The sequence below is a fragment of the Piliocolobus tephrosceles genome, chromosome 5 (genome assembly GCF_002776525.5).
Source record: "Piliocolobus tephrosceles isolate RC106 chromosome 5, ASM277652v3, whole genome shotgun sequence".
NCBI lineage: Eukaryota > Metazoa > Chordata > Mammalia > Primates > Cercopithecidae > Piliocolobus > Piliocolobus tephrosceles.
Window position 1 is genome coordinate 154,439,047 of NC_045438.1, and position 18,786 is coordinate 154,457,832.

The 18,786-nt window shown below is 43.5% G+C and overlaps 1 protein-coding gene across 4 annotated transcripts in view; it reads right to left on the minus strand.

Moving 5' to 3' along the window:
* Nucleotides 1-1,162: 1,162 nt before the first annotated feature.
* Nucleotides 1,163-18,786, minus strand: part of CD83 (CD83 molecule) — a 28,345-nt gene continuing 10,721 nt past the window's right edge. Inside the window, exons 3-5 of one of the 4 annotated variants that reach the window (XM_023191009.2) lie at nt 6,315-6,543; nt 4,285-4,391; nt 1,163-2,932 (exon numbers count right to left, since the gene is read on the minus strand). In XM_023191009.2, coding sequence (XP_023046777.1) covers nt 2,804-2,932; nt 4,285-4,391; nt 6,315-6,543 — 465 coding nt within the window. In that variant the 3' untranslated portion in view covers nt 1,163-2,803. Of the gene's footprint in view, nt 2,933-4,284; nt 4,392-6,314; nt 6,686-18,786 lie in introns of all 4 variants that reach the window. The other 3 variants (XM_023191012.2, XM_023191010.2, XM_023191011.2) reach the window with 3 other exon arrangements.

Here is an 18,786-nt window from a genome sequence, read left to right on the forward strand (position 1 = left end):
TTATACTGGCCACGCTAGCCTCGAACTCCTGACCTCATGATCCACCCGCCTTGGCCTCCCGAAGTGCTGGAATTACAGGTGTGAGCTGCCACGCCCGGCCACACACAAACTTTTTCTTATACCAAAGACAAGGTCTGAAACGTTGAGACTGCCTGCTCTCAAATTTCCATCAGGTTTCCAGTTTAATTCAGTCCAAATTGACAAAGGGCAACCCTTCTTCCTGGTGTGTCCTGTACTGTAATTCTAATGGCCATGAAGAATTTAGTACACCCAGTATTAATCCTCTGAAAGCAACATGACTCCTTCACCAAGCCAATTCATTCCTTTTAACAAAACCACTTTGTCGAAGATTTACAGTTACTGATACTTTCTCTGCTACCCTTTTCTCCTTTCTTGTTCTAATATCAATCAAAGGCTTACCTTTTGCTAGATACTAGGCTTAGTGCTTCTACATATTATCTTATTTAATCCTCACAATAAACCTATTAGGCAGATACTATTCTTATTTTAAAGATCGGCCAGCTAAGGCTTAGAGGGGTAAGTCCTCTGCCCAAGGAAATATAACTTCCAAATCTTGAAGCTGCGCTACAAACTCAGGTGACTAGGAGCTCTGTAAACTCTCAATTACCATGCCCTGGCACTTTTGGTAAAGCATTTGAGAACAGACTTGATTCCATTGAAAGCGAATCCACAGCTTTTAGAGACATTTTATGTGTATTCATCTTTGTAAAAAGCCATCCACCTATGATGCTTTTCTAACTATTACAACTACATTGTAATAGTTACATTACATTAACTACGTTAGACCACATTGCTCTTAACATTTTGAGGGGAAGGGACCTATTTGAGAATCTCGAGTGAAACCCATGAATCCCAGGCACAAAGCCCCTGACGTTACACATCTTTCTGAAGCAGAAACCCTCCCACCATCCCTCCCACCTATGACCATGCATGTTAGTATGAGCTGCTCATGTACTGGGTAGCAACGTGGCCCCAGGATGGAAGCAGAAGCATCTCTGGGAAGGGGGGTGCTGCTTACAAAGCTCTGTGTACCAGAATGCCCTCCCTCCGAGAAAGACTCAGCCAATCTTTCAGCTCTCATTTTGGATTCTGATTCTCAAACTGGTTTACAGACATCCTAGCATTCATCCCAAAGTCGGGATTTTTTTATTTGTATTTGTATTTTTTTTAACTTTTATTTTAAGTTCATGGGAACAAGTGCAGGTTTGTTACATAGGTAAACGTATGGGGGTTCGTTGTACAGATTATGTCATCGCCCAGATATTAAGCCTAGTAGCCATTACTCATTTTTCCTATCCCAAAGTCTTATGAGTTGAATATAAAACAGAAAAACACCCTTTCTTCACATGCATACGTTTAATAACATGAAAGCCACAACAGAGGCAAAAACACTAAATCAACTTGGTATCCATTTTACTCCCTAATATTAGGGGGACAGTGAACATATAACCCAAGCAATAAAATGCCTTTGGAAACCAAGAAGGGAAGGGCCCAAGTTTGACAAGAGAAACCCAACAATGGTTAAAACATCCATGCAACATTTCGTGAAGTCCCTTCTGCCAGTGGCTCCCGTGTGTCCGTATCTTGGAGTGTGTTAGGCTACTGTTTCCAGAACAGACCATGGACCTGGCTTCCTCACTTCCCCAAAAGAATTCCTACAGAAGGCTACGGGAAAGGCTTCTTGGTAACCTTCTTTGTTTCACACGATGGAAAACATGAGAAATGGACAGCACCCTCTCATCCCCAAAACACCACCATCATAGCAAGGATAATGGCTCAGTGGAGTTTCGAATTTGTATAGTGCTTTATATGTTTTCAAAGAATTTTCACGTAGATGATCTTCATCAGCCCATGCAACAGCCTTGTGGTTTACCACGGAGAAAGCAGACACCAGAAGGAACTTGTTCAAGATCATGCAGCCAGATAGTGGGACAACGGGGCGAGCACCCAGACTGCACCGTCAGCCCAGCATTTCCAGACGGCCACTAAATAGCTCTCTATCCTGTCACACTCTCCGACTTCTCCCTCTCTATGTCCAGGCTGCCTGTCAGTTCACAATGCTATCTCACTACAGATACAGATTTCAAAAGCAGAAAAACACAAACCCTTCTCTGACAAGTACATATAGATATAAAAATAAATGTGGCACTCTTCTTTATTGCTTCTTTATGGATGTCTTTCCCAGATGAAAAGACCCTGCTGGGGAATAGTTCATCGACCTGTTATTTCTTTGTACACAGATTACTCCTTAGTAATAGCAGGACCTTCACACCAGGAAATTATTTGCTAAATATTTCCCACTGTCTCACAGCTTGATCTGTCAATTTCTCCCAGACGTAAAACATCTGGGCTGGTACAGCAAAACACAGCAAATTCAAAGAGATGTCCCCAAGATGCAGAAGTGGAGAGCTGTCCTCAGGAGTCTGTCACGGGCCAGCTGGGGGCATTTATATTTCCCAAGACCCTTTTCCGGCTGCATCTCACCATAGCTTTTATATGACTGAAAAAGTGTCCAGGAGGTTGACCAGATAGCTGCATACATCACTGAAAACGTGGCCATGGAGAAGCAGCAGTGGCCCCATGCTATGTGGTCATGTGATGGTTTTCGAGGTCTGCTCACAGCAAATGGGGTGGGATCCACTTCCGGATGTTCTCAGTGAGGTGAAGGACTTCACAGGAGGATGCCATCTTCAGCGTAGGCTCATTCTTCTCTCCTCCAATGTGACAGACAGGCACACCCCTGAGCCTCAGCTTCGGGAGGAAGAACCCGCAGAAATCCTGCTCATACCAGTTCTGTCTTGTGAAGAGTCACTGGCCCCAAATGCTTATTTGGGGAGGTAACTGGGAGAAAAGCTCGTTCCATGCCAGCTTTAGAGAAATCTGGGAAGATACTCTGTAGTCGTGCAAACTTCTAAAAAGAAATGAAATAAAGGTGAAGTGAATAATTGGAAAAATTCAGCAGTTGCCACCACCTTTTAAACTCTGTTCACTAAGAGCTGGCTAGACAACCCATGCTGGAAGCTCCCATACTCACTGCCTCACTCGCTCCACAAGGGATTTGTACCAACCATGTCACTGGCGTCTCCAAACTTGGACCAGGAGATTCACTCACTGTGCTCATTTCAACCCCCTACTGTTAGGTCTCTGTATGGAAAGTCAATGCCCACAGAAGAAGGCATTTGCAAACAAAAAACTAAAGTCATTCGTGTTTAAAATATACTGCCTGGTAACTCTATCTTCTTATATGCAAATAACCCTAACATCCTAACTGTAAGCTCCTTGAGGGCAGGAACAATGTCTTACACCTTTTTATGCCCTGTACCGTGCCTAGCATAATGCCTTGAACATAGTAGGTGCTCACTGGAGTCTTTGATTGACTGGTATCTCAAACAGAAAGCAGAGAGATGAGTGCACAGCCAGAGAGACAAGTAAGTGAATACAGAGACACAGTGAGCGGCAAGAACCTGTCCTGGGGTAGCTCCTGGGTGAGGTCTGTCCTGGCCCCTAGGTAGCCAGCCCTGCCTGGTGGATGGAGACAAAGGGGGCAGATCACTTTCTAGAGGGGTCAGACACACATGTGGCCCTACTCTCCCACAACCGTGGTCAACGCAGGTGAGCAGCCATGCAGAAAGAATCTCTGAGGGCTTTTAGCTGGAGCCTGCAACCAACAGCTCATGGGCATGTCTAGGTGCCCAAGTACCGGCCAAGCCATATTCCACCCCGGAAGCCTCCTGCTATGCCCCACTGCTCTGGCTTCTTGGGCTTAATTCTTAAGGCATGGGCAGAAATACCAAAAATAAAAGGGGAGAACCCCCATGAGAAAATAGCTTGAAGGCAGCCAAAGGAGGCTGATCTATCCCCTGGCATCCCTGGGGCAGTGGGGCCCACTCCCTCACCCGCAGGAAGAGCGGGGCCTCTGCTCTGGGATGGGGGGCCCTCAGCACTGCAACTTCTAGCACTGTGCCTACAGGGCCTCTGCTCTTTCACAGAACCCCTTGCCATTTCCCAAACGTCCTTCCTATATCTTACTTTGTTTTTTTCTTTTTCCACAATGCTCTACATGTAGCCACTAGACAAACGCTGGAAATATTTCAGGTAGCTTCCTGTAATGATTCTCCAAGTCTAGGGGCCTCAAAAAGTCCAGGGTTCAAAGAATAATCTCTCTCACCATTATTAAATGATTCACACTGTCTGCAAAAGATATTTGGATTGGTGCCCTGGGTAATCTTTTAATAACAGAAGATGTTTTAAAAAGATACTTACGCAAGTGAAAATGATGAGTGTTAAGTAGAAAATAACCAGAGCCAGCAGCAGGACAATCTCTGCTCTGTATTTCTTAAAAGTCTCTTCTTTACGCTGTGCAGGGCATCCTTTAAAAAAGTAAGTGACATGTGAAGCCATTTTAACAGGATTTTTCTACCATGAAAAAAAGCTAAGAATGCTTTGTTCCTCAGTCCTGGAGTCCTGCTTGTCTCCTCTTCCCACCACCAGGATGAATGACAGTAACAGTGGCAGAGATGGTGACAGCAGCAGCAGCAGCAGCCAGTGTGCACTGTTGCTCTGTGTCCAGCTGCATGCAACAGGACTTGCACACAGCATCTCCCCGAATCTTCAGAGCAGGCCTGGGTGTCCCGTTTTACAGATGAAAGAGCTGAGGCTCAGAGAGGGTCAAGGACCAAGGACCAAGGACCAAGGACCAAGGCGGCTGAGCCAGGCATCTGGTCCAGGCTTATCCTGCGGCCTGTCTGCCTCCACTTCGGATGTCAAGCCTTTCCTGGCTTATTTTGTCCTCCTACCAAATGAACCACCACTTGTTAATCCATAAATTATCTTAACCTCATTAGCGTTGGGTAGACTGTGGTGTGTCCTCACCTCATGAGGATTCAGGGACTATGAAAGGAAGAAGGTGAGCTGCCCTGCTATTGCCAAAAACATCAACAGATTTTTGTAGAATCGTTCAAGCTCTTTTGGCGAGGCTGCCAGCATGGGTGGTTGGAAGAATAGCTCCCTCAGGGTTGTTAAAGGGTGTGGTGCAGCACTAAGGGACGGTAAGAGCAGCGAGGCCTTTAGCCCAGGAACAGACATGAAGGCAGGTGCCTCTCCCCACTCAGGTGCAACACCCAATGTGCTGTTTGGGGAAGCAAGTTGAGCTCTGGCTATAGTGTGCTTGCAAGCAGAATCTGCTCGATGCCCCAGGCAGGAATAGGTGGAGTGCAAGTGAGTGGAGGGGGTTCTGCCATTGGAGCCTATGGCTGGATCTCCAGAGAGCTGTCGACCCCTGAAAATGGATTCAACATTTCGTGCAGCAGTCTAGGGATGGATTCTCACAGCCGAGGGTAATAAGAGCCATTGTCCTCATGGTCCCTAATGTATTGATCATGCAGTTTATCCCGGGCACCACATTCAGCATTTTAATGCAACTTCTCATTTAACCTTCACAACAACAAGCCTATGTTGTAGATATTGCTTCCATTTTAGAGATTAGAGAACTGAGGTTTAGTCAACCAGTGATTTGCTCAAGGTCACACGCTAACAAAAGGCAGAGTTCATATTTGAGCCAGATCTAAGTGACTGCAGACTCTGACCCCTTAAGTTATAGGCAATATTGCTTTGGAAGAGCAAAAGGAGAGAAAATCAGCTATTCTCTTCATTTTCTATCCACTCCCCACAAAACATGCCTCCCCTCTCCGCTCTCCTCTGCAAGGTTCCTCTCATTCATGTGAATATTCATTGAGGGCCTACTATGTGCCCAGATACATCAGAGAAGAAAATAAAGAGGTTCTTGTTCTCTTGCAGAGACAGACAGTAAATCAATCCATAACATGCCAGTTGTACTAAGTACGAGGAAACAAAGAAACCAGGATGAAGGGCTGGAGATCCAGGAGGGCCTAAGAGAGGTGTGTGCATACAACACTAAGCAAAACGCACACACTGCCCCCTTAAACAGAAATTGTACTTTTGCAGGGTAATAATATTACCCTAAGTCTGATTCCTTTCAGATCCTGGACAGAAGGAGAAATCAGCTGTTGTACGGAATCAGGGGCTCTGTGATCACATTTTTATCATTTCCAGCCTCAGCCCCTAACAAGTGTTGGGCAAAAGTCAAACAGAAGGCATCATTTAAGCCACAGAAAGAGAAAATGGAGACATGCTTGCAGCGGATTTTCACTTTCAGCCACAGATGTGATCCAAAGCTCTAGAGCTACACTCCAAAAGAGAGGATCGATTTGAGGACCTAAAGGAAGTACACATGCATTGTGCAAGAAGCAAACAAGTGCAGCAGGTCACCTCACCTGTCACTCTCAAGATCACCTTGCCGCTTAGGTTTCTCTGCCCATCCGGGTCCTGCAGAGTGCACCTGTATGCCCCCGAGTTGCAGCTGGTAGTGTTTCGGATCTTCAGGGAATAGGGCCTTTCACTGGGGGCATCGAAAGAACCATTTTGCCCCTTCTGATGATAGTGCTGACCCCTGAGGTGGTCTTCCTGGGGTGTCTCCATCTTCTCTTCACCGCCCTCCAATAGCTGTGAAGAAGGAATCATAGCGCATCACGGTCCACTGCAAGCACTCCAACTCGACATCAGTGTTTCCATTTTGTTTTCAGAAGATCCAGCCTCAACTTATGTTTGTAAAACAAGATACGATGCTCTTGTGTGTGCGTGACCTCTGGGGGAGGAGAGATCTATGAAAATTCCTAAGGCTACATCTTCGGAATATATCAGTACTGCCTCTCATGATTCTATCATAAGTATTCCAATTTCCACCCTATGTAAGAGAGAAAGAGTCACTGTTGATGACAGTGATATGCTGTGTGTGAATCTTGCTGGATTGTATTTTGTGTCTATGTATACATGTATAGATAGGATTGTTCTGTATTAAATGTTCTCTTGTTTTCTTCAGATACCAACTCATCCACTGAATGATTCCTATTTCTGTATCCCAGCCTTTTATTTGGAAAAATTCCTAAATCTGTTATGATCCTTGCCAGACAATTCAACTAAAATCAGATAGGCAGATAGGCAGATGAACAACGCCTCTTGCAAAGAGTCACCTTGTTCCTCAAGGGCTGTGTCTCTGTGTCGTCATGCCTGATGTTGCAAAATGTGCCATACCTTTTCTCTGTACTAGGGCAGCGAGACAGCTGAGAAGCCTGCTTTATAGTGAGCGTATGTGTCAGATCATTTGTTGGTCATATCAAACTCCACGTGGAAGGGCAGCAATAACTGACTTCACTGCACTCAGGACAGACCAGCCAGACTTGGGTAGATGCCCAATTTAGCCAGATGTTTCATCTGGCTGGATTTCTGTCTTTTTTTTTCTTTTTTGAGACAGGGTCTCACTCTATCAACCAGGCTGGAGTGCAGTGGCTTGATCAGGATTCACTGCACCCTTGGCCTCCTGAGTCAACCTTCTGGTACTCCCACCTCAGCCTCTCCAGTAGCTAGGACTATAGGCATGTGCCACCATACCTGGCTAGTTTTTATTTTTTTGGTATTTTTAGAGGCAGTGTCTTGCTCTGTTGCCCAAGCTGGTCTTGAACTCCCAGACTCAAGTGATCTGCCTGCTTCGGCCTCCCAAAGTTCTGGGATTACAGGCGTGAGCCACTGCGCCCGGCTTGCTTTCTGTGAATTCTTTGTGATCAAACTGGTGGAGTGTCTTCAGCATCTCCCACTGCAGAGATTAGGTTCATACCACATTCACCATTAATTCTCTCTTTCCTAGACATATTTTTAATCTGCCTAATTAACTTGCTAAGTTGCTCCTCCATTGAAATACTTTAAAGCTTCTAAAATGAACTTACACATGCAGCAAAGCAAATCCTTGTTTTCAGCCTGCCTGGGCAGCCCTTCAACATTGACATCCCCTAGCAGTACCTGAGTTTCCCTTTGTGGTTGGCTGGGGACCAGCAGGGAGCCCAGGATTAAGTGACATTCCTTACCTGTCCCTAGCATGATAACTGCACACAAGAGCCCCCTTAGGGAAGGAGACAGAGATTATCAGGCCCCACGGCCACTGTCTTTGCTTGCACCTATCAGTGATGAATCTCCTGTTCTGGGAGCACCCTACAACTCTTCTCTGACTCTTAGGAAGGGACTCAGTGCAGGGAAAGAGATAACCAAGGAGTTAGGGAAATACTCTGAGAAGCAACTCAGGAAAGAAAATACATACACACAGGCACGTGTGCACTCGTACACACACAGTCATTTCTGCGTCTTTTATTAATTCAGGGCATACACCACAAGGTCACCAGAAAGCTCAGGCTCCAGCCCTGGTGTCTGTTAGCATTTCTGTAGAGTGGGCTACAGAGACATCTGGTGGCAGATTGATCGCTCCTGCAAGAAAACCTGCTCAGCTCCCTCCTAGCCCTGAGCTGAGACGAATGGCTCTTCTCAGGCCGAGTCTGTGGACATAAATCCCATTTCTTGGTGGTCCTTTTTGTGTAGAAAGATTCCTTCCTAAATAATCAAGAATCTATGGGAAGAAGCTAAAAGACTGGGGCCCTTGGTATGCAAAAATAAAGCACAAAAAGGAGGTGGGGCCAAGGAAACTAACGGTGTCCAACTGATTCCAGAACACATCTAATTTAGCACCATTTTTCCCTTTTCAAGCCTAAGTAAACCAAAAACTGCAGCCTCGTTATGGGCTCACACCACTCCCCTCTCCCTTCCGCTGCCCTGGCAGAACTGCTTCTTCCTACCAGGCAGGGCTTTCACAGATCAGAGGCCGAGGCCCATCCGGGGCCAATCTGTGCCTAGGATGGCCTGAAAGGTCAGTTTGAAATTATTAGCTCATCCCAGTCCCTGCAGTCCCCATTCCAATGTCCAGTCTTGCTTTTCTTTTTTTAAATTAACCTCCAAATGTGAGCATAGCTGCAACAACCATTCTGAGATTATTCACCCATAGTTTTCTCCTGGGGAGCTCCTCTCCCATCCAGCAACCCCTCCCTCAGCTCAGAGAGGCCCATCTGAAAGTCAAGACCAAAACTGTGAACCCCTCTGGACCTGGGAGAAATATAAACTATTGTGTCTATTTATATAAAGATGGCCCCATTATTGTGTTAGCTGCTGGGAATTGTTGAAGCAAAAAGGTGCTGGTGATCAAAACCGGCTGGCAGTGACTTCTCCTATTTGTAGAGAATTCATTTTAAAAATCAGCAGCAACACCAATAAAATGTACTTTATTTGATGGTTAGATTTGCACGGGCCTCTGGCAGAACCATCAGTGGGCCGCTAGTTATTTTTAAATGACAAAACAAAGGCAGGGTGAGCCATAAGAACAGAAAGAAGAACCAAGGGACAAGGCAAGACAAAGAACCCCTAAAGCAACCTGCAGAATTCTGATGAGCTGAAACATCACTGCCATCAGTGGGATCGTGGCAAAATATCTCAACTCTCACAGGGTCATCTTCCAAACACCCCTTTTCCTAAATGACCCAGAGAACTATAGGCAAAACCTGGGAACTCCTGCCAAACTAATGAACAGCACCGTTTGCCTAATAACCAACTACAGCAAAAAGAATTCCCTGTAAATTCACACACTGCAGCTGGAAATCTTTCAGAACCCTCCCTCTAACCTCCAGTTTTAGGGATATATGTTTTCAGCTAAACTTTCTCTTGTGACCCCCAGCTGTAGAATGTGGGGTTTGTCCACAGCTGCAAAAGTCGTAGTCGTTTTTCTGTTAATGTTGCAGACTCAGAATGGGGGTGGGGCCCTAGCAGGACCAAGGGACCATATGCAGAAGCTCAAATCATTATCATCAGATACATGGCCAGGCAGCTATCACCCTGCTTTATTGGATGAGCTAACTGTGGCAGAGGAACCACCAAAAACTGAAGGAGAAATTTCAGTGGGAGGAAAATGGAGTAACAGCAAATGGGCCATCCTCACTTTGCTTTGTTTTATGAGTTCTCATAAACATTGGAGCTGGCTCAAAATCAACCACTGGCAAGAACAGCTCTTTAAACATTCCAAATCTAAAAGTGTTCCATCGCTTCTCTGCAAAAGCATTTTAGGAAATAGTAATTTATAACAAAAGGAACCCTCAGATTCATTCACAGCCAACCATAATTGACAGGAACTATTTAATGCACCCTTCACAACGCTAATATTGTAGTACAGTGCGCTAAAGCACAACACAATTTCAGCAAATTAATTACTCAAAACACTCATCCCAATCATGTTTTAAAAATCCACATGTTGTGCATTAACTTTTATGCTGACAACTCTATCATTTTTGGTTGAACTGCAAAAGTGCAAACGTGAGACATCTCATTTTCAGAAAGCCTGGGGACTGTGACTTGTCTCAAGGCCTCCAATTTGACTAAATCATTAAATACCATATTCTTTCTCTCAAATGGAGATTGACCTTAAGGAAACCACAAGCCCTAAATTAAAATAAACTCTCTTTCATCTGCAGAATGCTAAATCAAGCAAACACAAGTACTAATTTTATGGGCACGTGAATGGAGTCATTTTTGTTTTTTTTTTTTTTAATGATGAATGAATTTGAACTAAAACAAAAGACATAAAATAAATCATCAATTATGGCTGAAACTGAACCAATATTAAAACATCCAATTATGGAAAGCGTTTTGTTTTTTTTTTAAGTTTAGATAATTTTATCCAAATATATGCCAACCTCTTACATTACCATATTTGAATCTAAGAGGATGATAGTTTCATTTTATAGCAAAAAAAGAGTTTTGATCACAAAATTGAAATCTAAATTTATCATACATCAGATTTGTTAAGAGTGCAGGGCCAGGCACAGTGGCTCATGCCTGTAATCCCAGCACTTTGGGAGGCCGAGGCAGGTGGATCATACGAGGTCAGGAGTTCAAGACCAGCCTGGCCAACATGGTGAAACCCCATCCCCACCACAAATACAAAATGTCAGCTGGGCGTGGTAGTGGGCATCTGTTAATTCCAGCTACTTGGGAGGCTGAGGCAGGAGAACCCAGGAGATGGAGGTTGCAGTGAGCCGAGATCGTGCCATTGTACTCCAGCCTGGGTGACAGAGCAAGACTCTGTCTCAAAAAAAAAAAAGCAGGGGGAGTAGGGGGGAATGCAATAGCTGCCTACCTAAAAGACAAAAAAAGTATAGAAGCTTCATCTAATGATTTGATAAAACATATTTAAGGGTATAGATTGTAAGGATTTAAAGTTGGTATTGAATTAATCTGATGTATTCCAACCACATTGAGCAGCTTTTTTTTTATTGCATTTCTTGTGCACTAACATTCATGTACCTTGGTTTCTAACTCAATTAAAGTGCCAATATAATTCCCATTCATCATAAAAACAGCTCTTTATAATGTGCAAAATAGTTTGGCTCGGAGGTTGATGTCATAATGAGGGTAAAATGTATGAGCATTAATATCTTTTTTTCTATGTGTAGTTTTATTAGAAAAATGATTTTCCACTTTGAAATTTACTGGGTCTAACAGACAGAGCGGGATTTATGGCTGTTAACAGAGTTATGAGTATAGCAGAGGCAACATAATTAAGAGCACAGGCATTGGCATTGGACTGAGCTGGAACCAAACCCCAGCCCTCCCACGGCTACCTCTGCTCTTGGCCAACTGACTGAACCACTCTCAGGCTTGGATAGCTCCACTGGAGTCTGGGGGTGATCACATCTCACTGAGCTGGCGTCAAGATACTTATGATGATGTATACAGACCCTAAGCACCGTATCGATCACACAGAAAGCCCTAAAGATGTTACTACTCTCTCTCTCTCTCCTTTTTTTTATAGCCAAGGTTTCACTCTGCATACTAACTAGTTCCCTGAATATAAGAAGTATGGAAAAAGTATTTACTGAATGAATGCATGAATTTTATAAAACAATGAGAAAGTTACAAGAGCACTAGCTTTGGAATCAAAGGACTGAAGTCAATCCCAGCTTCTCCATGCGTTAGCTGGGCTATCTTACATATGTCACTTCACCTCTGAGCCATTTCGTCATCTGGAGCTCCCTTACTTGCTCATGGGGTTATTATAAGAATCAAGTGAGAAAACACAGAAAAGTGCTATATAATTGGTAATGCTAATGCTGGTAATAGAAATTATTCTTATATGTGATAGCTTTCCACACCATCCACCCATTCTGTCATTTCCTTACCAATGACACTTCCCATCTCCTCTGGGAAAGTTGTCCTAGAAGTCCCAATCTCTGCTCTAGGGAGAAACTGTTTTTTCCACATACAGTGTCTTCAAAATATCCACAACATTCTGAATTTCTTAAAGCACCATCATAATAATGTAGCAAAGCCCCTTTGGAATTGAGATTTGAAGGCAATGTTGGACCCTTCATTGTTCATGCCAATCATCTCTCTTCCCTTAGCGTCCCGTGGCGCCTGCTGGACCTGGAAGAGGTACCATTACAAGCTCTGAGTTCATGTCCTCTGAAGAATTCCACACCTAGGTTCTAGAGGAGGCAACTTAACTCAGGCCTGGTACCCCATGATCATGGAGACTGGCTCTGATAGGCACGTGACCCAGTCAAAGTCCCTTGAGAATACTCAGACATATGGTGAGATATTTGAAGAGAAACACAATCTTCTCCTTTGCACTTGCTTCTGGAAGGATATACAGGTTTGAGCATCCCTAATCCAAAAATCTGAAACACTTCTGCTCCCAAGCATTTCAGGTAAGGGATGTGCAACCTGTCCAACTCTGTACTTATTGGCTATGATCTGGCTGCTATGTGGAGGCTGGACACAGAACCAATGTAAAGGAAGGCAGAGTTGAGAGATGGAGAGTCACCAAGTCCTGGGGACATTCATGAACCTCTACGCCTAGCTCTGTGCATTTGCCAGGGCTGCAGAGCACCACAAACTGGGTGGCTAAAACAACAGAAATGTATTCTCTCACAGTTCAGGAAGCCAGAAGTCCAAAATCAAGGCGTTGCCAGGGCCAAGCTCTCTGAAGGCCTTAGGGGAGTATCTGTTCTGTGCCTTTCTCTTAGCTTCTAGTGGTTGCCAGCAGTCCTCGGCACTGTTCGGCTTGTAGACACATCACTCCAGTCCCTGTGTCTGTCTCCACATAGCGTTCTCCCTGTTTTCTGTGTCAGTGTGTGTTTTCTTTTATTAGGACATCATTCACACTGAAGTAGGGCCCACCCTAGTCAGGTCAGACCTCATCTCAATTTGATTACATTTGCAAAGACTCTATTTCGAAATAAAGTCACAATCACAAGCATCAGAAATTGGAACTTCTGATCTTTTGGGGGGGTATAATTCAAGCCACAATGCCAGCTGTATCTGAAATGTGAACTGTATTTTGATTTTTCAATTTTTTCCCATTCCAATTATATATAAGCCAATATCTTTCCTTTTCCTTAGGCTAGTTTTGATTGGATTTACAATCCCTCACAACTGAAAGACTCCTAATGATAAGGCACCCTGCACCACCATGTAAATAAGGGTGGTACATAGGGGGCTATCGGCACATGGCTCCAGACTCGAGGTCAGTCCTGCTTTGTCCCTTGGGCTCACATGCCTCCCACTCCTTGGGGAATGAGATCTCAAGGCCTGATTTGAATCAGAACCTCTGTTCTCCAGAACTGCTAGTCCAAGGCTATTATGAACTGTTTATGGAAAGCAGCATCCCTCTTTTCCTAAAGGTTTTCCCTATGTGGACCCACAATCCTAGGCAGCTACCAGCTCTTCTAGAATCGGTAACCTCGATTCTATCAGTAATACCGATCCTATTCCATAACCCCGAGGACTGCTGGCAAGCACTAGAAGCTAAGAACTGGAACAATTCTCCAAATTGTCCCAATTTGGGACATAAAGTAGACTGGTCCTCCAAGAAAGCATCAAGTGATATTAACAAGCCTTGGGCTCCCAAGTATTTACTAGTTCCACATGACACACAGGGAATTTTTACCCAAATATACCTCAGTGCAAAACAAAACAAAATGAAAAACAAAAACATGCTTATGAGTATAAAGGAATCTTAGGGAAGTATTTTCTGTCCAGCTCTATTTTGAGCTAATGATTGTTGATACAAAATTTAGGGTTCTTGCAGGAGCAGCCAGGAAGGGATTATAGAAACAGCTTTAGATGGAGGAAACTTCTTTTAGGTAATCAATCTGCTTTTAGTCTTGCCCTACATAAAACTTTCCCTTATGTCACTGAGACCTTCTCCAAACTTCCTCTTCTTTGTGTAGTGACATTGCCAAGAACTTAGCTAAGACAATTCAGTCCTCATGTGACTCAGGTTCCCCCTTTTATTAATGGAAAACAAGTTGGGTTTTTTCTTTAGTTTAGTTTGTTTTTTTTTTCCCCCCAATTGAACTTTCAGCTGCTTTCTTCCTCCCTCCCCACTGTCAAGCTAAAAGATTTTGGCAACGTGTGCTCTGTTCCACTACAGTCCAAAACTCTCAGTGATCCACCATTCTCATCTAGATGGACTTCTTCTATAGCCCCTCAGAGGCAGCCTCATTCTTCCTTGCCCACTCTTCCTCAGAACCACATGGACAGGACTGGTGACCAAGAGAAAAGAAGGAAAAGAATGAAGTCTCCCTCTGACACTCATCTTCTAAGAGGAATCATATTCTATCCATCACCAGGAGGAATATGTTTTGCTTTAGGCATATTTTGCATTATGCCATTCTCTGTGCTTAAAATCCTTTAATGGGGTCAGGTGCGGTGGCTTACGCCTGTAATCCCAGCACTTTGGGAGGCTTAGGCAGATGGATCACCTGAGGTCAGGAGTTCAAGACCAGCCTGGCCAACATGGTGAAACCCCATCTCTACTAAAAATATAAAAAATTAGCTGGGCATGGTGACAGGCGCCTGTAATCCCAGCTACTCAGGAGGCTGAGGCAGGGGAATCGCTTGAACCTGGGAAGTGGAGGTTGCAGTGAGCCGAGATTACACCATTATACTCCAGCCTGGGTGACAAGAGCAAAACTCTATCTCAAAAAAAAAAAAAAAAAAAAAATCCTTTAGTAGCTCCTTCCTACCAAAAGGATAAAGTTCAAGTCATTATCGTTGGGCATTGGAGGCCCCTCACAATCTGTCTCTAGCCTACTTTCTAATGTTATTTCTCAGCCATCTGCTGTTTAAGCCTCCCTTCTACATCACTGGTTACCTCAATGGTTCCCAGAAGGTCTTAGTGGATTCCCATGCCTTTGCTCAAGATGGTCCTCTGGCAAAAGTTCTACATCGATCCTGAGATGGCCAATGCCAGGCCCAGGACGGGCACGCATTTGGGACTTAGAAATATTTACTAAACAATGAAAGTGTAAATATGAGAGACATCTGAAAAGCAACTTTACATCTTTCATGGTTTGACCTAGGGAGGAGCCCATAAAAGTGATTCAACCAGGTCAAGTACTAGAGGTGCCAGTGGGGACAGTAAGATTTTTTTTTCAATTCTAACATACATTGTTTTCATAATTCAGTGGTTCTACATTTAATGTAGAAATGTTTCCTTTTTGTCCTATAACATGTTCTTAAATCCATCTTACAACAGAATCATTCTAGAATCAAGGAAGCACAGTCAGTGTTCAGCACTGGCTCCTCCATGGGCCATGAGGGTCTGTGGCTATATAAATTACATCTGCCCCAACTGCGTATCAACTCTAGGCCTTCCTAAGGCACTCTGCTCTCCTCAGTATCCCTGGTTCTGTAGCTCATTATCACACAAGATGGTAGAGACAGAAAACATAACTCCACCAAAAAGAAGTTTAGCGACATACGTGGAAGACAGCCTTGAACTTTGGAAGTGGTCTCATGCAAGCCATTAACCTGCTCTCCAACAGTTTCCTTAGTGTTAACGTCAGAAGCAGAACACTCCATGGATGGCCCATGGTCGGCCCCATAAAGTCTATTTATAGTAGACTATTAGCTGAAGTCACACTCTTACTTCCCTTTTCTCCCTTCCTTTGGAAATCATCTGAAAAGGGCACTTGTCTTGTGATGCTTCACTCTCCTCACCCCCACAGCATCACCCAGAGACGACACCGTATATCCTCTTTCGTTTTGCATCACCCGTAGGCTGTCAGGGCTCCTAGCATGATACAAGAAGGTATTGCATCTCTGGGATAAATGACCACTCGTTATTAACCTTAGTGAATATCAACCAAGCCCAAAGTACTCCATCCAAAGTCGTCCTCTCTCTCCAAACCTACATTAATGAGTGTAGACCCAGCAATGCTTTTCATGAAGTACAGATGCAGCCCTTTAATGCACAGCTTTACTCCTCAGAGACATGATATTGTGCTATGCCCTCTTATGCCAGAATTTAACCACAGGTCATGGCCAGCGGAAGAAAAGTCATGGATAAAAATCTATTTGCATATTTTCTCAAAATACCTCCTCAAAGAACCACATCTATTACAACTTTCCTTTTCTTTCTTTTCTTTTCTTTCTTTTTTTTTTTTTTTTTTTTTTTTTTGTAGAGACAGGTCTCACTACATTGCCCAGGCTGGCCTCAAACTCCTGGGTTCCAGCAATCCTCCCATCCTGGCCTCCTAAAATGCTGGGATTACAGGCATGAGCCTGAGCCATCACACCCAGCTTATTACAACTTTAAAAGATAAATCGATTGGCTCATGCCTATAATCCTAGCACTTTGGAAGGCCGAAGTGGGGGGATGGCTTGAGCTCAGGAGTTGGAGAACAGCCTGGGCAATGTATTGAGATCTTGTCTCTACAAAAAATTAAAAACATAAAAATTAGCCAGGTGTGGTGGTATGCCCTTGTAGTCTCAGCTATGCTACTTGGGAGGCTGAGGTGGGAGGATTACTCAAGCCCAGGATGTCGAGGCTACAGTGAGCCGTCTTCATGTCACTGTACTCCAGCTTGGGAAACAGAGTGAGATTCTGTCTCAAAAAATAAAAATAAAGCTAAATTGAGCTACTATCCTAATGAATATAATTTATTAACTTATCTATTTCTTCTCAATCACCCATTCTGCCTTAAAAAGTATAAGGGAGGACGGGATGAGAGGAGGACCTTTTGTTGGATCCCAGTTAAGAGGACATGGTCCATAGAAGAGATGAGCTGGGCCAACAGGAATTGGGATATCTCTGTCCACTTTTGGCTTCACCTTTACCCTCCTGCGCATGTCTCCATTAAGTCCCCTCTGGCCCATCTCATTGCATCTTTGAAACAGAGAGAATAAAATGAACACTCTTCCTTCCCAACCCTAATGTTGCAAACAGATTGGATGCTGTCTGTTTTGAGTTTTCTGGTCAAAGGCATATGATAAAAAACACACGCTTTACACGGGTCCTTTTGTTAATTACAAGTAATCAGTGCCAAATGGACAAAGGCAAGATGCTACATGGTGCCGGAGGATTGAGTGGTGAATGGAATTTTAAATTATGAGTCATTATAACCATACTTATGATACGCAGCCTGTAGAATGTACTTCAATCTGGTGGATGGTGAAAAACCACTGCAAGGGACTCTGCTTTCCTTGCCCAGCACGAAGCCCCCTCCTGTGCTGGCAAAACAGGTTTCACAAAGCCAGGGTAGTGATGATGAAGTGAGGCGGGATGGGATAAGCTGGCTCTGGTCACCAAAATGAAATTCCTCCCTTTACGGCTACCCCTCCACTTTGATGAAACATTTTACAAGAAACTTGTAGAAAAATGACCAGATGCTTAATCTTCTGTAAAATGAAATATTTCAGCATTTCAACACTGGCCTTATCTCCAGAACACTCTATCCATTTTTGTTATATAAGCACAATCAATGCAAAAGTATAATTATTGGGCTGGAAAATAATAAATACGTACAGAATATGCTGAGACCTATTTAAAAAAAAAATGCTTAAAGGAACATTACATGTCACTTTTGAGGCACCTGATTCATTTATTGTTATAGCATAACTCTCCTATCCACGAATCTCAATCACCATTTATTTCTCAAAAAGTAACTACAGTATGACTTTTCATTGGCACTATTCAATGGATCAGCAGGAAAAAAGAATGCCTAGTGACTGCCATCCCTTTTTTTCTTGACAGAGTTTTGAAAGACCTTCAGGGTCAATCTTGCAAGAATTGTGTCCAATAAACAAGCTCATGCGTTACAGAGTTACATCACCAGCTGACATCCAAGTTGAAGTCCAAGGTTAATTGCTATGGTTTAGTGGACCATTCCAAATGACCCTGTGCAAGAAGCTTTCACCCCAGAACTGTTTGAACTTTACAGTCGGAAATTCCATCTACTTGTTTCATGAGTACTTTTTAATTACTCCCTGGGGGTATTAATAATGTTTTATTTCTTTATTAAATAATTACTCTCTGGAAGGGATAGTGGCTTCATGTTTTCCCCCTTCTTTGAGATAACTAAGTCCCTGCCTGGTTAGCCCAGGGGCACTTTGATTTTCTTTACCTTAAGTTATTAAGGTAGAAAACAGAGATATCAAGATAGACCTCTAACAACTCAGGATTTGGAATCAGACTGTTTGGTTCAAATCCCAAGTCCACCATTTAGCCAGTGCAACAGTGGACAGGTTATTTCCCCTCCCTAAGGCTCAGTTTCCTCACCTGTAAAGTAGGAACAGTAACAGTACTGATCCCTAAGTCCATTCTTCCGATGGATGGAAATGGATAATGTATGTAAATATTTACCTTGGAGCTTGGCATGTGGTGAGCATTCAAAAATTGTTTTTACAATATTTTTAAAAATACTATTGTTTTGACTATGAGAAGAATTTTGGAATTGTTGTGTTTGCTGATCCTACAGTAAGGTACAAATGAAGTAAGAATACTTAACACTTTACTTTCTTTTTTTTTTTTTTTTT